At 42.2% G+C, this 21,839-nt stretch overlaps 1 protein-coding gene across 1 annotated transcript in view; it reads left to right on the forward strand.

Annotated features, from left to right (window-relative positions):
• csmd2 (CUB and Sushi multiple domains 2) overlaps positions 1-21,839 on the forward strand; it is a 224,963-nt gene that overhangs the window by 48,277 nt on the left and 154,847 nt on the right. Inside the window, exon 4 of the mRNA XM_076753709.1 lies at positions 19,825-20,019. Within this exon, the coding sequence (XP_076609824.1) occupies positions 19,825-20,019 (195 nt within the window). The remainder of the gene's footprint in view (positions 1-19,824; positions 20,020-21,839) is intronic.

Here is a 21,839-nt window from a genome sequence, read left to right on the forward strand (position 1 = left end):
ACATACAGTTTGTATGGATGCATTGCTCCTTTGTCCCATGTATGTCTCCCTAGCTGTTATGGAGGTTTAGCACAAAGTATTAGGTTGTTCTTATGTTATTGTTACGTCAAAACAAGCACAGGTTCATCTGAAATACGGTTAATAAACTTCTCTGGCTCATTTTATGTGTAATTACACGGTGTTTTTTTGCACTTACATTGCAGTTGCGGCAGTAGGATATCTGATACATGAATGATTTGAAATACAGACTCGGAACAAGGATAGAATAAATGTGATCCGGATACATTTGTCAACTCAAGGATTCAACTTAAAGTAGAGATATGTTCAATCCATCTGTTTGTTATGTGCAGCACTTGGTGCATGCAGTCTCTTTGTTGTGAAGCACTTAGAGCTATATTTCTTGTATGCAAGTTGCTATACTAGTGACTTCTAGTGAGAAAGTGGAAGGACACAGGGTTTTCTTGGGTTTCAGATAAAACTGAACAGCATTTCACCGAAGTTTATGAGGACCCAGCAATCAGGTTTTAAAGATCATGTGGCTTTTCTGCACAGCGCCTGTCTGAGCTCATCTCTCTCTCATGACAGACTAAATGAAAAGGCAATAGGTCCCTTGAGTGCATAGAAGATAACTGGGAATCACAAAATTCCCAGTGTGTTTTGTGGTGTTGAGCTTATTTTATACAGAAACCTATGTTTCTTCAAGTGGCCCTCCTGATGGTCTTGTGTTTGTTTGGAAACAAGAGTTATGAGTCAATGGAAAGAGGTGGACCATGTAACTGTCGGCGTACGTTTCCACAGAACAGTATTCATGGTAAATAAATTACTTCAATATTGTGTGAGAGTGTGCTCTGGCAGAAGGTCAGGGACCAGAGAAGGCCATGGCCTCGTTAAATGCCAACATGGTATCAAGCCGCTGGCTGCCATGTTAGGCACAGAGTTTGTTTCAATGCACAGCTAATTCTTTGGAATAGATACTGTGAAATATTGTTTAGAAAAGTAAGTAAAGTAAATGTGTTTAGAAGGCATCTCAGAAAAACGTAATACATTTTACAGCTCAAGCACTACTGACTATAGTTCTCTCCAGTCTAACTACCTTGACAGCTCTCTGGTATCGGCAGGTTATGAATGCGCTTTATATGATGTGTGTGTGTGTGTGTGTAAGTGTAAGTGTATGCATGCACATATGCACAGCAGTCCTTCCTCAGCTGTGAAAACAAGGAGGCCGATCCCGCTACGTTTGCATACTAATCAGCTTTTCTCTCTTCGTCTTTTTGTCTCTTTTTTGCACACATTATACACAAAGATTTTCAGACTGAGGGTTGGTTTTTCCTTCTGCTTGAATGCCTCCATTAAGTCTTAAAGACGCTGGGACTGAAGAAAAACGTCATAATAATAATAATAAAAACAATAATACATTGCATGTTTAGGTAGGCATTGCATATTGGCTTCAACTCAGTGTGGACTACATATTTTATTCATTGGTCCACTTGATTCTTCTTCTAAATTATATCTACATGGAGCCTAAAGTCAGGGGGTGTTTATGTGGACATGTTAGCAGTGGGGATGCATAGTTCAGTAGTCAGTATGTTTTTTTCTGGCTTCTGCTGTTTTGCTGCCAGTAGACCATGAGCACACGGTCTCTGGTCACTGGAACCTACAGTATTTGTAATTCAGCTGTCATTTATGTTATAAATTACTCCGGTGTTTGACCAGTCAAAATCTGCCATGAGAAAGATCTGTTACACTGAGTTATTGAGTTAGTGTTGTTCCATTGGCTAGGGTGCTAAAATAACATTTGTTTGCTTGTTTGTCTTTGCTATCTGTATTGAATGAAAAAAGTCCCAAAGAGAAGGTCTATTTGTTTCAGTACGAAGAATAAGCCAATCGGAAAGGTTGAGTGAAAATGAAAGTCCAACAAATCTGACAGAAATCAATGTGCCCAACTGAAGAGTTCAACATGAGCTACAAATACTGAATGAGTATCGGTCGTCACGTCCCCAAACATCCTGTTATTATTTCCAGACACCACCAGTCTGTCACTGGAGTTGTGTAGATGCCATAGCAGCACCAACGCCTTCAGTGATATGGATTGGAAATGTCAACCATGTAAGAGTTCGATCGAGCCTCGAACAGAAACTTACTGTAAGAGATTAGGGCCGTGTAGATGCCTCCAGACTTGGCCACAGTCCAGTTTTTGTGTGTGTTTGCAGGCGTATTAAGATTCAGTTTTTGTTTATTGATGTCTGCTCTCCCACAAGTAGTGACTCACCACTGTTATTTCCATGAAACCACGTGGGTGAAATTCTGGACTTTTGGCAAACAAAACTGACATGTAACTTTTCCAGTGTGCATTTGCATGCCCTCAGTGACTAACCAGGTCCAGAACCTCTTGATCCTGTATTTTGCTGCTTTAAAAAAGGCAAAACCCGGTCCCTGTGAAGTATTTTCATCAAATCCCTACACAGTGTTTCAGAGAATTAATTCAACCGTCAGGCAACCTTGAGCCTTCTATTAAGCCTTCGAACAAAACCCTAATTTCATCCATAAGCATATTTAAACCGGACGCCAGTATTGTTTGTTTTTCTGAGCCTTTGCTGTATGCTGTTATGTTATCTATAAAACACCAGCTTTGGTAAAACTTTTGAACTTGAATTGTTGCTATAGTCGCTGTAATTGATTGCAGAGTGCATCGGAGTTTTTCACAAAAGCCAAAGCAATCATTTCAGGACACAATAGTGACAAAACCCTGGTGATTCAGGTGGGACTGATAATTACACACCTGCCCTCACAACAGCTGAATGCCTTTTTTTTGTTTTTTTTGTCAAAGAGACTGCAGGTCCAATGGAGTCGCTGCACAAATCAAAAACTGTTCCGAGTGGCAACAGTTGGTTCCTTTGTGTGTAATGGACGTGTTTGTTCATGTGGCACAGCTTTTGCTCCACACAGTGACAGGCAGATATACTGTAAGTGGAAGAAGCCAGGAACAAGTGCCTCCTCTCAGAATGGGGTTCAAGAGCCTGAACTTAGTTAATGTTAAATGGAAGCCCAGCTATTATGACTGTAATTTTACTGAATGTATTTACTAATTTTCTTGTAAAATGTGGGCTGTCTGGCACGTCTGGGTAAGCAGAGCTTCCACTCTGGCAGATTGTAGCTGTTATTAGTGTCTGGCATGAGACTCGGCCGCCAGCGTGTCTGACCGTTAAACGCTTCTGACACTTAATTAATGGCTGATTGTTGTGTGGCAGCTCTCCGTCAGCCTAATGAAGACTGTTTCCACACACACACACACACACACACACACACACACACACACACAGACACTCTTACATAAACACACACATAGCACTGTCCGGCATGTACACTGACTTTCACAAACACACACCCTGAATCAATACTCCAGTGCACCAGAAACAGACAACAGACAACTCTCAAGAAATGATGAATTTTGTGCAACTTACCCATGTTGCATTAGTATTTCAAACCTGTTTTTCATTTTTATTTCTAAATCAATGAATTGCTTTTATTTAAATACTTCCTAATCAAGAGAAAAATAATCTACTCCAGCCCTGTTTCTCTCTATCTCGTTTTCTACAGACAATATTTTTGACTTCTGAGGAAGTCAAATAATTTGTACACTCGTCGTAACAGTAAGTGAAGTCAAATTCCCCCTCCTTAGACTTAGTTCAAGTGTAATCATGCATCATATTGTTCCTTACTGAAAAATGACTGGTGCGGTTCAGTTGAGAGAGTGATGTCGTTGAAATCCTTCCAGCAGTCTCTTTCCCTGCTTCACATTATGTTAATATTTGATACCGAATTCCACATCTGAGCCTGTTTGGGATTATTTTTCATATTTTCTTTCTTCTTTCTCTCTCTTTTTATACAACTGACATGAGCTAAGAGAGCTCTTGACAGTTCCCATTGCCCCGCAAGTCATTGCCAGCCGTGTATGCTCTGCACAGCGCTCTCATTTTTTTGGGTCTCTATCCTCATTCCTTCTTGCCCTCTATTTGTTTTCTGGGTGAATGGGCGGCAAGACAGGGTCTAGTCTGCGGTCAGGACAAGTTGTTGTTTTGCTCTACAGATAAAGGATGGAAAACAACACTCCCACACCATAGTTGCACACAGACACACGAACACATCTGTGCAGAAGACATTCAAGCACACCCATTCACACAAGTGGACACATGAGTGCCCACTCAAACATAGCATGATGCAGCCGCTGTGCAGTGGAGCATGTGCAGACAGGTCATCCTTCCCTGTGAACCTGTGGCTTCGGGTGAGTTTGTTTGCAGTGCCTCAGAGCAGCCAAGAAGTGTGTGCCTGTCCATCTATTCCACCAGTTCTCTATAACTGCCTGCGTGGGCAACCACACAAGTATTCCTCACAAGAGATGAGACCATGTACTAAAGTAAATGTGCACTCATTGACGTTATCGTAATCATTTAGAAAAAGAAAATCCGACCGCCTGCTTTATGTTGTTTGCGGATAGTTTTAGTCAATTTGGTAAAGCTCGGTTACTTGGTTGTTTGAAAATGCAGGGTGTTTACATGGCATAGGCTGTGTATGTAATCCATAACACTGAGAGTTTGTATTTCATACTCCTCCATTAGCTGTTCTTTCGGCAGAGGCCTGCATCCAGTAATGCAAATAGAATATAATGTGCATTACAGAAAAATGAAAATGAAAAACTGTCAACATACTTAATAGAAAAGATCCGATACTCTCAAACAAGAAAAAATAAAAACACTTCAATCAGTAATCCAAATTAAAATCAATCCATGGAACTGAATAAGTTCATATTTAAAGGAGACGGTACCACCCGTGTGTCTCACACAGTTCAAGTGTGAAAAACACAGTCCCTCTGGACATGTGACTGTGTGGTAGGGGGATGTTTGACTGAGTGCCTGGAACAAGCTGTGTGTGTGTGTGCGTGTGTGTGCATGTGTGTGTGTGGATATATTTGTGTGACTTTGTAATGGGCTGAACACATGTCGGTGGATCGCAGCAGAGGAAGCATGTCCCACTGTGGGGAAGCAACTGAGGTGTGAGCAGTGTGACAATGGCACAAAGTGACAGACAGACTGAGGCGAATACCCGGGCAGTGGGCGGGATGTGTTGTCAGTGTTGTGTATCTGTTTTTATGTGCAAGTGAGCATGGTTATGTACATTTCTATACTGCACATACATGCAGGGTTGTCTATTGTGCAGTCAGGAAGAGTGAACACTGAAGTGTCTCTCGCATGCCTGTCTTTATTTTGGCTTCTGTGAAAGGCCCTCTGTGCTCCCTGCTGTTTCCACACTGACACACTACATATTGACAGGGCCTACCCTCACTGCATCCTAACATTCCTACAAAGAGGCAGGGAGGTTGTGAAAGACAAGGGGGGAGACACAGGAAAAGAGACATCAACTGAGAGGGGTTGGCTACAGAAAGAACTGAGAGATTTAAAGAGAGAGCATATGCATATGCAGGAGAAGAAAAATAGGAAAAGTAAAAATAGAAAATAGATATGATGATTGAGGTGTTAGAGGGAAAAAAAAAATGGGTGACACACAGCTGTGAGGTAATGGATGAAGCTATGCGAATCTTCTTGCTCCACCCTTTTGGAGATTCATCATCGCGAAAAAAGCAGGTCAGATTAACACAAGGAACGCCACACGGGCACATTTGCTGCACCGTTACGCATGCACAGCGCTCACCCCTCTCCACAGCCATGCATTTTTTAGTCCATGAGCTCATCTCCCCAAAAAGCACCGCGCGCCCTGCACTGCTCTCCTCTGACATAGCGCTTCATTATTGGGTTTTGACCGCATAAAATGTCACCCAGAACACTTCATCCCCTTTACCTGTTTTGTTTGACTTCTCTAAAAGGTTGCTAGTGTTGTTATTCCTCTACTTTTTATGTGTGGTATCAGCCCGGCACGCTAATTCTGCCACTTTATGAAAGGGTGTAATTAAACACCTCGGTCAGCCTCTTGTAAATGTCATCTGCTCAGCCCTCTGGATCGTAGACTTTGATGTAATTAATTGCAGCCTGAGATAACCCCCATCAACCAGCTTGCTGTAAATAAGGGTGATTGTTCACCTTTTGAAACCTCGCCCCCTCTTCCATGAGGGGTGTAAAGATAAATCCAGTTTGAAGTACAATGTGCACACTAGCATCACTTACTGTGAGTTAGTCTTTGAAATGGCATGTTCTTTCAACTTGTTGAGCCTTGTGATAGACCAGATATTAATAGCTCTGCTTTTGTTGGTTTGAACTTGCCTTGACTGTTATTTGGTGAGTGTCCCACATCTGAGCCACATCTGAACAATATTTAATCAATTAAATGTTTGTGAGTTTTCTTGTGCTTGAAGATGGAATCAGCCCAGTCATTTTTTTAGTCACAGTGGAAATGTGTTATTTTGGCTCGTGTTTGAAGTTAAGCTCGTGGTCCAGAAAAGCCACTGTGAACGTATATGCTGGAAAGGCAGAAAGGCGTGTTTGGGTTAGATTGTGCGTGTTCTGTGCTTCTCATATTTAGCCAGCAACCATCGATTTTGCCGACTGAAAAGACAACTCTCACTGTTGGATTTTATCAGCTTTTGCTTATTAATGTTACTCTGTGAGTTGACTTCAAACAACAAAATTAGAATCTTTGTTGCTGTCTGTTAAATATGCTTTGATGTCTGGACCGTTTATGTCTGAACCATACTTCCTCTGTCTATCTCTCTTTTTCATACTTCAATTTTGTGGCTTTCTCTTTCGCTCCATCTGTCTTGCTCTCCCTAAACAGTAATTTTTATCCTTCTCTCTCAGCCTCTATCTCTCATCAGGATTAGCCTCCTTTTCTTGTTAGCGTGCTAGCTCTTTTTCTCCCCCATCCCACGTTTGTCTCTCCCTACAATCCCTGTTTTGTGTGGATTAGTGCCCGTATTGTCCTTGGATTAGGGTGTCATTGTTTCTGAGCGGGGATGAGGAAGGAACGTGCTTCTGGATATGTGTGTGAGTGTGTGTGCGCACAGTATGTTCAAATATGATTCCGCATTGAGACCGAGGTTATGAATCTTCTTTTGTATATGGAGCTCTTTCTTTTTTTTTGCAACATGAAAGCAGCGCTATGTAGAACTCTTAATAGTGCTTTGTGACTTATGTGCTCTTTTCTTGTTTATCTAATTGCCGTTTGCCTTCTTCACTGCCAAGTGTCGATGCAAGAGTATGTGCAAGCTGTAAGCAATATGGGCGAAGAAGCCTGGAACTTGGAGCGAATTAGTGTCCACTTATGCTCGGGTAATTGAAGACCAGACTGGCAGAGAAGGGAGCCCTTGAGGGTGTGAGGAAGGCGAGGTGTGCCGGGACTGTTATGTTTCATGTCATGTTCAGTCATTCATCACAGACCGAGAGAGAGAGAGAGAAAGGAGGAGAGGGTATAAAACTATATCTGTATTGATCGCTTGGTGGAGAGTTCTGCATTAGCTCGTGTGACAGAGACACTCAGCAGGTGGGAGGCAGGCGAGGCCTGAGGATATGCTGTGACTATCCAGATGCACAAGAAATTCCAGGCAATACCCTATCAGACGTATCATCTATTGTTTGTGACAGTATGGTATTTACTGACTTATTTACTCTCTTCTCTCACAGGTGAATTACTGTGGTAGTTTATTGATCCAGAAAGCGTTCAGCTGGGGGAGTTAAAAAGTTATTCAGAAAGACAGTATGTAATCATTTTATCTTTTGAGCTGGGTATTCGGTGCAGTCTTTTGGTTCCCCTCAATTGCTTCTTCCAGATTAGTTTGATTGGAATTAACATTTTAACAACGTAAAGGGTATGCAGACACCAGCATGGGCGACTTCAGTAAACCCATATTTATCATGAAGCAGCTGTGTAATCTAATACATCATTAAGATTGCTTTGCATGCATGTTACCATCAGTGATGAAGTGCCCAGCGATGATTATGAACAGTAACCAGTGTACACTCTCTCATTGTTTTAATTGTTATCAACCAAGCAGCTCCTTCTTGGCTGCTGTGTTTAATCATTTCTCCGTTTATTAGGCTGCTGGAATGCGCAGCAATTCATCAGGCCGGGCTTATCGATCAGCTATTGCCAATTACCTCCACTCATCCCTTTCGGACCTTATCATCCGTTGAATATTCACTTGTTAGCCGCCTAAAAGTTAAAGGTCAAATTTATAGTCTAGTGTATTTGTTCTGGGAAGTTGTGACTGTAGTCGAAGTTACTATGAGTCTTGAGTAGGACGCATGCACAAGCTCTGCATGATATCATTTCGTCAACACAATCACAAGGGTCAGCTGTGTTTGTACTACTTCTTCTTCACTTACAGAGAATCAATGTTTGCTGTACTCAGTCACATTTCCTCTGTTTTGATGCCGACATGGAGGAACAGCCCAGGCCATTTAAGGTTGATTTACTGGAGGGAAGCGAGACAACTGGGAGGCGTCATGGAGAAATAAACCTTCCTCCGCCGACTGCTCAAAAGTAGACAAATCTATTCATGAGTCACAAGCAAACTGGGCTTTTAGCTGGTTTGTGTTTATCCTTGTGTTGATTTTTGTTGTTGATGAGAGTCTCACTGTCTGCCTGTGCGTGTGCCTGACAAGCTCTTGCTCAAGCTCAGGGTGCAAATGCGCCGTCACTGAAGCGGAAAGTGAAGGCACACCTGTTTGTTTTGTGTTTGTCTCTTACCCATCATTTGGCATCGCTACGTGCTCTATTTGAGGCCTTAATTCACAGCTGCTGTTCAATGTAATGAGGCAAAGACTGGGAACAAGCTGATGTGTTGTGTCAAAGGGAAGATTTTTTGGGGTAAGCCATCTTTGTTAGAGTGGGTGGGAAGTATAATTGGCATCTTTTGTGTGAGTTAAGTGTGGAATTCTGCTTCCTTTCATTTATAATCTGTATGGCATGGGCCTGTAGCTCCTGAGCAATGTGTTTTGAGTGACAGTGAGGTGATCACATGGTTTATTTATGGGCTTTTCTTGGCTCACCACCAGATGCCACTTGATTTAGCTGCAGCGCTGTGCATGGAGCTTTCTCTCTTTCTGGTATACGTAAAGATTTTAAGGACTGTACATGTTTCCTTGAATATTGGTCTGAGTAATATATTTGATATTCTTTCCTTCGAGACCAAATGTATTGGTGTCTGTTACACAACCTTTGTGATCATTAAGTTGAAAGGAAACATAAAGAATCAAGCAAACATTGACTATATAATGGAACATCCCCTGGGAACAATACCCTTAAAGTATGTTTGGAATCAAAAGAACAGACTAGCTTGGGGAACAGAGATTTGAAGGGAACAGGGTAGCAGTAATACCAGGAAACTTCTCCTTTCACATCAAATCACCCTGATTCTTTTGTGGTTGGACGGGTTAAAGGAAGAAAAGGAACGCTACAGAATATGTAGACAAGATGGTTACATGATATGTGTCTTACAGAAAGCATCTGAAGTGAGGTATAGTATAAGATAAAGTGATGACAGTAACAATGACAGTGAGTCAGAAGTGAAGAAATCTATGATGATCTCAACAGAGCACCAGGCATGTACTGGAACACGGCAGCTGAATGGATTTTATGATTGCACGACTCATTCCATATAACTACAATTCCATAATTGGTGAAATGTAATATTAAAGTATTACAAAAGATCTAAATGTGGTTTGCTTGATTATAATTGCAGGGTTGATGAGAGAGGCTGCTTTAGGCATGCAACCGATGATTGAAATGGAAGCAGTGAAACCACTAACTGTATGCTGCAGTTAGAACAGTCCATTCATGTTGGGAATCCTCTCAGAAACCACGCTAACATCAACAAATTGTTTCGTAGCAGTTTTTCACAGCTCGTGAGTCTTTGCTAATTTACTTTACGTCTGCTGTTATATTCTTGTTATATATCTGGTCGCAAAGGCAACTGACGCTCCTACTCTATTAAAAATAAACTGTAATGCATTGCCAGCTGTCACACCGGCAGATCAGGCACTTGGTCTAAAAAAATTGCGAGCATAAGAAATAAGGATGACAGAATGATTTAACTGGTGAAGCGGAGCGCACACACTACAGGCAGTGCTGTGAGTTAGTGTTGAGCCAAAAAGCAGAACTGCATGGTGTAAAGAGGCTTCGTTTCTTTGTAAGATACCCGCTCTGTAGTACTGAAATAGGTCCACTGACCTTTTGACCGTGAAGGCCTTTATCAGAAAGTGAGCCTCTGTATTCTTATTCTGTCAGCCAATAACAGCAAATAGACAATACTTTATAGAATTGAAATCACATATATTCATTCCTTTCTGAGTCTCCTTGTAGTGTGTTGATGCTACGCTGTGTGACATTTGCAGGTATGTTTACCTTCTGTTTAATGTGCTGCAGCAGAGCAGCTAATTCGCTATCTCACCTGAACACTGACATGAGCAGTGTGTTTTTCCCTGGTCAATGTTTGGTCACTTGTTCAACAGGGTGCAGAACAAGATGTGTGTTCATGTTTGGAAGTTGTATAAGACGGAGACTTAAGCAGGAAAGCTAACGTAGTCCTGAGACTGTGGCTCTTCTGTTATGTAGCAGGCTGCTTTGCCTATAACAGCAAGCTGGCTTTACTGCTGTATGCAAGATTTGATTGGCTGTATCAAAGTAAGTGACTTATCTACATAGACGGATATCTGTAAAGTATTCCGTAGAATTTATTAAAAGTAGGATGTGCCATCATGACGTTGAAGAATATAACCTATAAATGTCCCTGTTTGGTTTCTGATTTTGATTTAAGTGATTTACAGAGCAGCAGACAAAAAATGCAAACTGAATTCAACTGGACTTTTCCCAGTGGCTTCTGCATCCCATATTATTTTACCTGCCCTGTAATTCTGTAACAAATAACAACGTAAAAGAATATTACATTAATTGTCATAATTTGTCATATTCATACTTTTAAGTTTACCATCACCAGTATTAAAATTCCATAACAAAAACATTAGAAAACCAGTAGAGACTACACTGCGCACTGGGAGTTTGTGGCATTCTTCAGTGAAATAGCACATAATTCAGAGCTAAAGTAATGACTGAATATTAACACTCCGTTCTGGGAGAGTTTTCAGTCGATCTGCACTTTCTGCTGCATTGTCAGCTTCACAAGCCTTTCTGTCACATGTTGTTTTAACTGCCAGTGTTTGGCTGACTGTGGATTTGGCGTTTTTGTGACTGAGCGCATCAGCGACTTACTTATCCTTCTTTTTTATCAGTCAAACTGGCAACAATATGAAACTAATGTTGTCTGTTGCTTGATTGTGATAATTATGTCTGAATTTCTATTCCATTTTGTGTCTGAACAGGAAACAGGAAATTATCAGTTATCAATATCAACCACATAAAGCATATCAGTACATCACAGGTGGATGTGCTTTTGATGTCAATGCCACTGGTTTTGGATCAAAGGGGTAGTTTTTGCTACCAACCTGTGGTGAATGTGGGATTCCCTTCCCTTTCAGCGTGGCAGATGGAGAGGAAAGAACGAGAGAGAAGTGAGAAATTCAGGGTAAAAGCCAAGGTTAAATAAAGGTATTGTTTAATCTTGTCAATGCACCTTTGCTTCATCAAGCCGTCACTGCTCTATCCTCTCCACAAGTCAGATAACTAAAACTAAAATCTGCTGAAGGAGACATGGTTAATGGGATGTCAGCTTGGTCTGGCATTTCACTGAAGGCTTTAGCTCCATATCCTTGTCACGTGATATCTGAAAAAACATGCCGACGCAGGTTGGAGGACAACCTGAATAGCTATGAGTGCTGGATATGGTCAAGAGGATTACACGTGTTGGAGGGTTTCCAGATTTACTGCATTCTAAGAAACGAGCTGCGTTTGTTTTCTCATATTCTCCACAAACCTGCACATTTACGCATCAACACTTCCCCTTCCACAAAGTCCTCTCTGGTGGGCCTTTACTGTTTCCACGGCAACCTGCAGAGCAGGGGAGACAGGATTGGCTGAGGGGAGGGCCAAGCAAGACAAAATGCTGGAAAACGAGATAGCGGCATAGAGGGCTTGTAGTTTTTGCCCCCAAAACAGGACCTAAGGATGGGGATGTTACTCCAGCTGTCTGCACGTCACACTTTAGTGCAGTCGCTCACTTTACCATTCATTTTGGTGTGAATGTTAATTTTCCCTGGATGCTATTGTTTTTGGTGATCGTGACCTTTCCTTTAGCATGACTCCTAAAATGTTCACTTCCAAATGATAAATGAAAATATTTACTTCCAAATTAAAAAAAAAAAAACTCTGATGGGGAGGACTTTCTTCCAAAATAACTCGGGAAGCGCTGATCCAGATTTCTGATGCTGATTTCTGAGATGATGTCAAGCACTGACACCAATGCTCTTTTTTTCCCCACAGTAACATATTGACAGCTATTAACTAAACAAGTGCGCTCGCATGCAATCTTGTTGATTTTGGGATAAATGTGGCTGTGTGCACCTGCATACTTGAGCTTGCAGGTGTGACCACCAGATTTCTGTGATTTTTTGTTTGAAAGAGTAATGTCAGTGGAGAGATAAGCCTGAAAAGCCAGGGGGATTTAGATGCTTCGAGCCAGACAGAGTCAAGGCTGTACACAGCTGTGTTGATCTCACTTCCAAGCTCCCCCAGCCCTGTCTCTCATCTGTCTTTTGGCTTTCACTGAAGGTCTCTCATGCTCCCCGATCCCTCTTTCTTTAGTCTCATATATAGTGAATGGCTACTGAATGGCACATTATTCCGTTTTGCAGACATTGTCAGCAACCATCAATTCTGTATGAGCTCTCTTTCACACCTCAGCGCCTCCCACACAGCAACTGGCCCTTTTTACTGCACCTGCTGTTGTGTGCATGGGAAATGAGGATAAGCAGAGTCCATTCCAGTCCGTATTTGTATGCATTTGTGCGTGTGTGTGCGCATTTGATTGTGTGCGCGCAGAAGTTCAAACCCTCATTCTCACTCCAGAATTTCTCTTATTGTCAAGTTAGACAAGCTTTATTCACAGCTAAGCTCAAAATCAGACAGGGATTTTCAAAGCTGGATCTCTAACCCCAAACCATTCAGGCTGCGTCACGCAGTGCAACATTAACTACTGCCCTCACACACAGGTACACATACGCCTTTACACACATATAAACACACTCAAATGTGATTACCCTTGGCGAATTTGATAGGGGTTTTCCCTCGCCTGTCTAAATGTAACTGGCTGGGTTAAGTGTTTGTTTCCACTGAGTTTAGAAAGGAGGCATGACAGGAAAGGATTGCTGCAGAGAACACAACACCGCAGTTAACTTATAACTGGGGCTAAAAATATGAGACGAATTTAGTCCATGACAGATCTGGGATGGTTGGATTCCAAGCATTGGAGCTCTGGCTTTTATATTCTCAAAATCACTTATCGAACTTATTGTTAGTTGATTTTCTTTACTGCTTGACTTCTTGAAAAAAAGTAAACTTTAGAGGTTAAATAAGGACAGACACTGTGACAACACTGAGGCAGGGGAAGAATACGTTTTCTGTTTCACTCACCACTCACTCAGGCATGAACACAAAAACAAAAACAAATACATGGGAGTGATGTTTCACTGCTACACTTATACACTTTATCCAGAGAGGATACTAAATGCTGTGTGTATGATTGCGTAGCCCACATCAAGTCATTTTGTATTTTTAGAAAATCGAGCCGTCAAGACATGATAGGTTGACAGTAAGTCTATATGAAATGTGAGTTTAATCAAAGGTCAATGACAATTAGTGAAAACAGTCACATTCTGAATATTAATTCAGTCAATGCAAATTAAAAATGAGGACAGGACACGTGCGTGTACATGTATACATGGGTGATATGATCCATATTCCAGCTGATGGTGTCACGCTGTTCCACTGATCTACAGGTGGGGATAACATGTCGGGATATACAGCAATGAGGCAACGCAGGCAGGGAAGAAGAACACTGCTTGATAGCAAACAGGGATACAGTGAACAATGCAGGTTTCAAAGTTTTAAGAAAAAGCAGCCTTGAAAATGTTTAATGAAGAGGAAAATTCATTAATCACACTTTTTAGGCTTCAAGGAGAAACACAATGAAGTCTATTCACTCACATCTATTGAGTCCGATTCTTTGTTAGCAGATACTTTTTTTTCCCACTGTATAATCCACATAATACACCTGCACGCGCTCACACGTGCACACACTCAACCACAGGATGCGATCTATTTCCTGGATGGGAAGGAGAGTTAAATTCTGCATTCCTCAGCCTCCCTAACTAGAAGTGATGGGAGTTGCCAGCTTTTGTCCAGCCCATGTGTAGGGAACACGAGGCATTGATTGAATTGCTGCTTGACAAAGCAGAAACTGCTTATTGAGCTAATGCACCTACGTGTTGGGATCGATCTCGCAATGTCACTTCCAAATGCATAGCAGGAAGACGGAGAGAAAGGGAAAGAGGCACAGGAAAGGGAACAGAAAGTGGCAGGAAATTGCAAAGAAAGATTTAAAAGAGTGATGTAAGATGTACTCTGACGAATACAAAGGTGTGTACACAAATGTCTGCAGAGAGGTAAGTGCAAACATTCAATCTGTAGTGAACTGGGGTGGATTTCTTAAGTGCACACTCTCACACTACAATGCGAGTCACTGTAGGGTCATCTTGTCTCTCGCTGTCCCGCTTTCTTTTGCTGGAAATGTATTTAGAGCCCGGTGCTGCAGAATGAAGCTCTTCCTATTGATGACAGTGCCGTTTCCTCCAGCATCTTACCATCTGTCTGTCTGGATCTTTCTCTCTATCTCCCTCTGTCTCCTCTTACTCCAAAATATGACTCAGTCTTAAACTCTTCCCCGCCCAACCCCTTTCATTGTTTGTTTTTGTTTTTTTTTTTCTGTTGAGCAAAGATGGAGCATTAAAGGAAAAAAGTACCGATTGGAAGAGAAAAAAGCTACTGTTGTGGCAAATGTCTTGCCTGGTACATGCATTTTATGCTGCATCTCCACAATGTATTTCAAGATTACTTATATGTAAATATTTTTCCTGTCAGTCATGGATCTATTGATACATGGCAGACAGACTGATATTGGATCAACTGTATTGGGACAGGTTCGTCTCTTGTCTCCCCAACTGTCATCATCTCATGACTTGCTCGGTACCTCACACTCTTTGTCTTTAACCTCTCTTGCGTTTCTATTTTTCAATATCCTTTTTCCATTCGACCATTTGCAGCAACTATATCCATCTATTAAACATGGAGACACTTTCTTAGACAAAGCCTCTTACTACAAATTGCTAAGAAATTCATGATCTCTTTATTTTACAGCAGAAGCTTTTTTAAGGACCATTTTGTGACAAATGGGTTTTACAGTATGCAAGGGTATATAACTATGCCCTTTTTTCCTGAGAAAGAGAGGATGACAAATTGAGAAACAGGCTTGAAGACTCCCAGGAAGAGAGAGCATCAGTCTTATTAGGTTCAAAGGTCTTCCCACAGGAGAGGCGCTTCATACCATCTCCTTCTCCACTGTCCTTTGTCCTAGTCACTAGAATGAGAGGGTATGAAGAGAAAAGGGAAGGAACGCGGAGAATGTAGGCAGGTGATGTAAGGGGACGGATGGTGTGATGGATGGCAGGGCTGCTTGCTCTCAGCGTGTACGTGCCTGTGCGCACTTGAGTGTGCTCGTATGCTTCTACTGTTAGCCAGTGGAGAGGGATGCATTGATGGACGAGGAGCATCCTTTGCCGTTTCAGCAGTGGAAGTGCTTAAAGCATCTGGGCCCCAGGGACGGGCCATGTCAGAGTGTCCCATCCTGGTGACTTATGGACCTGCCATGACAAACACCAGAGGGCTGCTTTTGTGGGCCTGGGCATGGGGGGTTGTGATATAATAGTCCACGTGATGACAGAAGCCGGACCACCCTGGAATGAACGCGTCTCGCTGGTTTCAAACAGAAACCACTAAGAGCTGCTAAGGTTTCCCATGAAGGCTGTAAAGCTTGTAGAATAATTTGTGAAGTAATTCTGATGTATGAAAGGGTGTGCAGGGGCGGAAATTAATGGAGAAAAATGTGAGGTTGCCCTGCAAATGTTTCAAATTTTCTCATTATTTCTCTCAAGCTTCTTGGTGTGTGTGTTTGGCTTTTTTGCTGTCCTTCCTCCCCATTTCCCTTTTTCATACTCTCTCTCTGTTCAGGATTTAGCCTGCAGGAATCAATGGATGAGATTGTGATAAATGAGTTTAAGGTACAAAAAAGGCTGGTTGTTTTTCATACACTGCTGTTTTGGGTTCCTGATTTTGGCTATATTGATACTCAGTGAGATTCCCCTGCTCACAATAGGTAAAGACGAGCATTACCTTTGCATGAATGGTATTTTTGTCTGCTACAAAATTCTACCGCTATCAAATTGATGGAAAATAATTGTGAGAGAGGAAAAACAATGTCATTTTCAGGTGTATTATACACAATGAGTGCCGCTGCCTCGAAGCATTAAAGCAAATACTGTCGATGTGTTTTACTCATGATGTTTGTTGGGGACAAATAAATTCACGTTGTGGGAATAAAAAGAATATAGATTCTCAGGCAGGATGGGAAAAAAAAATTTGCCACTTCAGTGCTCCAGACGTAGCCCTGTTCTGGGGATTGCATCAGTAATGGCACGTTAAGACTTAATTTACTGCCCAAACTAATAACCTGAAATGGAGAGTGTGATGAGAAAATCGCTAACATGCATACACATACACGCACGCACACACACTCTCATAGAGCACATGCATGCCCATACTTGCACATCTATACTCTGACAATGCTGTGCCCTCAATCAGTTTTAATGCAATGAAATCAGTCATCCTGTTCTTCTCTCTTTCGCTCTGTCACTCTCTCTCTCTCTCTCTCACACACACACACTGTCATTCTCACAGCCTCGCATACACCTTGAATGCAGCATCTGTCGTCACCATCAGTTTTTTTTTCCCACCGCTGTTCTCAAAGTGGACATTTTAACTTGTCATAGCAGGGCAAGCACGGGTGTTACTAATAACATTAATGATGGCTCCGTTCCATTTAGGCTTGCCAGTAATCCATTCCTGTAAGCCGGCATTGTGCAATATCAGGGCCCTGGCACTGGCACACCAAAATGGGAATGCAGCCAGTGTTAAGGTTGTTAGCTACACCTGTGTCTGACAAGTGAAAATGTCTGCTGCGAGAAAGGTATATATTCCCATACCTCACTCCACCATTCCATCCTTTCATTTTATCTCAGCTGACCAACTTCCCTCTCGAAGTCTAAAATGTTGCTCACACACAAACTTCTGTGACCCAAGAAGCACGTTCATCCACTTACATGGTCACAACCACAGGGGTGAAGCAGTTACCTGCATGCTGCCAGGGCCCCCTGTAGCCGAGCAGCAGCACTGAAGCCTCAGTCCCAGTGGCTAATATGCTAATCAGACAGAGTCCTTGTGTATATGCTAATCCCGTGATGGAGGAGACGTTTTAATAATATGGCCTTGGCTGGTCAGAATAAAGGCTATGGCACAGTGGAGCCTGAAAGTGACAAGTCAGTCTGTCATCAGGGTACAGGATTAATCCAGAGGAAGAGTACCCAAATACTAACCAGGTACTTTTAAAGGTAAACCAGCACTGAGTCATTAAACGAAGAATCCTTGATGTCTGAGCAGGTGTTTTACCCTCAACAGATGATAGGAAACACCTGCTGTGAAATCACTGCTTGGGATGTAGCTAGAAGTACAAAATGCAGCTGCAGTCTTCTGCCCTGAGTGAGTCATGCTGATCTGACCCTTTCAAAGCTTCTTCGGAAAAATAGTCTAATGTTGTGGGTGACAGGAAGGATTTGGCTCCTGTGTTGGCTCATGTGCTGCTGGCCAACAATGCTGATACTGAATTTCTGGATTGAAGCAGCTCGTATATTTTTAGGTTGGAAATCCATTTAAAGCAAGATAGCGTTGGATTGGGTTAGCCAGTTGGGACATTTTGACACATTTTTAATCAAAAAGTAATTTAATGCAGAAATTAATAATGTGAGAATAACATTTTTTTTTTAATGGTGAGAATGAACAAAAGTCCATTACCCACAAAATCCCTCGACGCCAACAAACACAAATAGTAATACTTTTATTTTCAGTCTCATTTTGAAATAACAGAGTGTGCATCATGAATGATTCAAACTTTGTCTGACATTTGATATTTGTATCAATTTGTATTTTGTCAGTCAATTAATGCTTTCACCAAATATGGGGACCAACATTTTCTACTGGTGCGACAGCAGTACATCGCCTTTGCTTTGAACATCTTTGTCCTCTGAAAATCCCTCAACACCCCCGAATGGCCAAATACAAACACAGTCATAGATAGCATCACTGAAGGCTTGCATTGTCTCAGCTTCACAGCTAAAGTACACCTTTGTTAGGGGATACACACACACACATTTGAAATCAAGCATATAGAGGTCATGCTTGTTGTCTGAGGAGTGGATTGGACACTGTTTATTTACCAAGCCAGTTAATTCGGCAGCTCAAGCTCTGTGGAATGCACTGCTGGGCAAAATGATTGATCCGTCCTCGTTAGACCTTGCTGTAAGGAAGTTTGAGCTTACTGGGCTAGACGGGGGAAAAGATGAAAACAAACAAAACTTTTTTTTTTTTTAATTAACATGCATTGTAGCATTTTTGTGTGTGACATAGGAAAATAAACGATGAAAAAGACGACTGCATTATATTTTCACAAGGAAAAGAATCTAATCACATCATTGTGCAAAATCTTACTTGTTCAAGTTTAACCTTATTTATCTTAAAACAAATAAGAAAACATTTTCCAAAACTGAATATTGGGCTGGATTTCTTGTGAAGATAAACAGTTTGCCTTTGAAATGTTCTAATCTTTTGTAATACATAATGAAGCTGGAGACATCCGATGGGGTGGAAAAGCAAGCGTGCGTTGAGTGCGATGTTGAGGTGCCGCTAAGCTGTGTCGCTGTATAGGAGCCATTCTGTCCTCTCCGGAGTTCAGGCCAACCCCTGTGGAGAGACTGAGTTTCATCCAAAGTCCAGCACATGCGCTGGCCAACTCACTCACTGTGTGGGAGTGTGTGACTGGGTCTGTAAACTGGATGACAGAGTGCGTGTGTGTGCGTGTGTTTGCATGAGATGCGTGTTTGTTCACGGTCGTTTTATTCATACTCTGAGGATTTATTGTTTGAGATGCAGCGAGATCAAAGCCATCTACCCACTCCACACACCTAATGAGTATTGGAGTGAATATACTGGAGGCTTAGCTATCCTCCTGTGTGTCACCGGGGGCAACAGAAATTACAATCACATGTTTTTTACAGCAAGACTGACGCAAGAGGGTCGCGAGCAAGAGATTGGCTGAACTTCCTTTAAACTTGATTAGCATAATAACACTCACTTAGACAATGCTCTGTTTATACTGGGCCCACACTGCATCTTATTTGAGCGACAACAGTGGTAATTTGAAGTGCTTTAGGGAGAATGAAAGGGAAATGTAAATCTAACTTCGTTGGAACGGTGTTATGTTACATATCCCGGTACTTTTACTGACTGTGTGGTTTTACATAGCCTCTTCTGGTTTGTGGCATTGTATCAGCTGCTACCCTGTGCATGACCAGGAGAAGATTTTATCAGTGTATTGTTAAAGTAAGTCATTGCTTGGGTCAGATGTTGACACGAGCAGATGGCTTTGTGTGTGTCATTGACTTTTTCCACCATTTTGTGACTCCTGTCAGTACTAACATGACACAGTGCCACAGATTTTAGCACAAACTCCCTCATTAACTTCTCTGCCCTCTCTCTCTCCAGCTCTGCCCAGCTATACTTGTGGTAATCCTGGACAGCTACTCAATGGCCACCAGCAGGGGTCCACGTTCAACATCGGGGACAAAATCCGCTACAGCTGCAGCCAAGGCTATGTGCTGGAGGGTCACACCACCCTGTCCTGTCTTGCCACTTCGGCGGGTACTGCTGCCTGGGATTTCCCCCTCCCCTACTGCAGAGGTATGGAGGACCATTGAAAACTGTCTGTCATAAGTCCTTTTTTCCCACAAAATCAAAGTTTTTAGCACATGCGATTTAAGTTGCTTCTGTCGGAAAATATATTACCCTGAGGGCTGACAGCCATCTTCGAGATATGTGACAAATTTAGTTTGATTAAATGACAGTTATTTAAAAATAGATAACAAAAAATAAAACATTTGGTGCAATAATAGGGAGATTATTTTAGGATCAACTGTCAGGCTGGTTACAGATATGACAAGTCTGGGTAAATCAGCTGACAGCAGACAGGATGACCCAGCTGTTCTAAACAACATGCACATAGGTAGTCCTTCCAGGGTTTAAAAATGCACAAATGAAACATCAAAGTCAACATGAGGTTGCATCTATTAACGCTGAAAACCTGAAAAATCACAGTGTTGTAGATGGCCACACTGACCTTTGTTTCTGAAGTGATTACACATGCCTCCACATGACCTGACAAGGTTTTCTGTGGTTTTACTGATATCTTATTTACCATGACAGGACCTCATGTGTTCGTGCTCCCAGTCAGGTGCTTGTGCCAGTTGTCCTTCGCTCACAGTTAGCGAGCACCCCTGCGGCAGCGACACCTGCCAGTGTGTCTTGTCTGACCCAACATGACACACTTCTTGAAAATAGTTCACTGTAGGCAAATGTGGTGCTATAGTATGTAATTTTGGAGGATTTTGCTTTGTATTAAAGTGAATTCTTGCATCATTCAGATGCACGCACATGTCATAAACATTCAAGTTTGCATGTCCGTGTATGTCCATTTGCTGTGTCCATGTGGCCAATGGTTTGTGTCAGTGTGCCTGCTGAGCAGAGCGCTAAGACACTGTGCCATCTGCAACCAGGCCGGGAGTCAGGAAGCCCACATAGGAGCACACATGGCTGGGCACCACGCGCCAACACATTCCCCACCCACCCAATCACAAGCAGACATGTGCACATGCCCGTGCTCCACGATGCAAAACTATTCAGGGCTCATAATTCATAATCTGTTCTCTGCAATGTCTTACATTTTACCTAAGAAACCAGCATTAACTCTATCATCTCCCTTCCCCTCTGTCTTTCCCCTCATTATCAGTAACAATTTGATGGTCAGACCCAAAGCTCCTTCCTCCTCATCCATGCCCACCCAGGCTCCTTCCTGAAAAGGACAGAAGATCGCTCAAGCAGCAAGCAAAGGATGTGATTGTGCCACCTTTTCACTATAAATTACACACCAACAAGTTTTAGAAACTGGCAATTCCCCCTGTTATTAATTGGGGTCCCTCCGTGCCACATAAAAGTCAACATGTACACCTGAGGGCTCCTTCATAATGCATAAGTATTGTTAATGTCATTCCAATTATAGAGTCTGCCCATATGTGTAAGAGCAGAGCTCACGCTCTACTTTGGGAGCGAGGGAGAACGTTTTGGCACCGTCACCACTCTGGACTCAGGAGAGGGCAAATGTGCCAGCACTGTCGGGCCATAGATGATAGCCAGCCTTTGATGGCACAGATAATGTTTTACATTTCCTTTCTTTATGCTCATCAATTTGTTCTCTGAGCAATAATGTCATGAGTATACTTATACGTGATTTAACGGCACTCCTTTATTCAGTTCCTGACACTAACCCCAGTCTGCTCACAGTCCATACCATCAGTCTTTCTTCTACTCGTCCAGACTTATACCTCCTATACCTTTTTGCTGCTGGATGTCTTTCCAGACAAAGGATTACTACAGACGAATTAGAAATTTCACTGTTTGTACCGACAGCAATTTATTTTTTTGAGCACATGCTTTATTGTCCGTAT

Source organism: Chaetodon auriga, chromosome 17, assembly GCF_051107435.1.
Source record: "Chaetodon auriga isolate fChaAug3 chromosome 17, fChaAug3.hap1, whole genome shotgun sequence".
Classification (NCBI taxonomy): Eukaryota; Metazoa; Chordata; class Actinopteri; order Chaetodontiformes; family Chaetodontidae; genus Chaetodon; species Chaetodon auriga.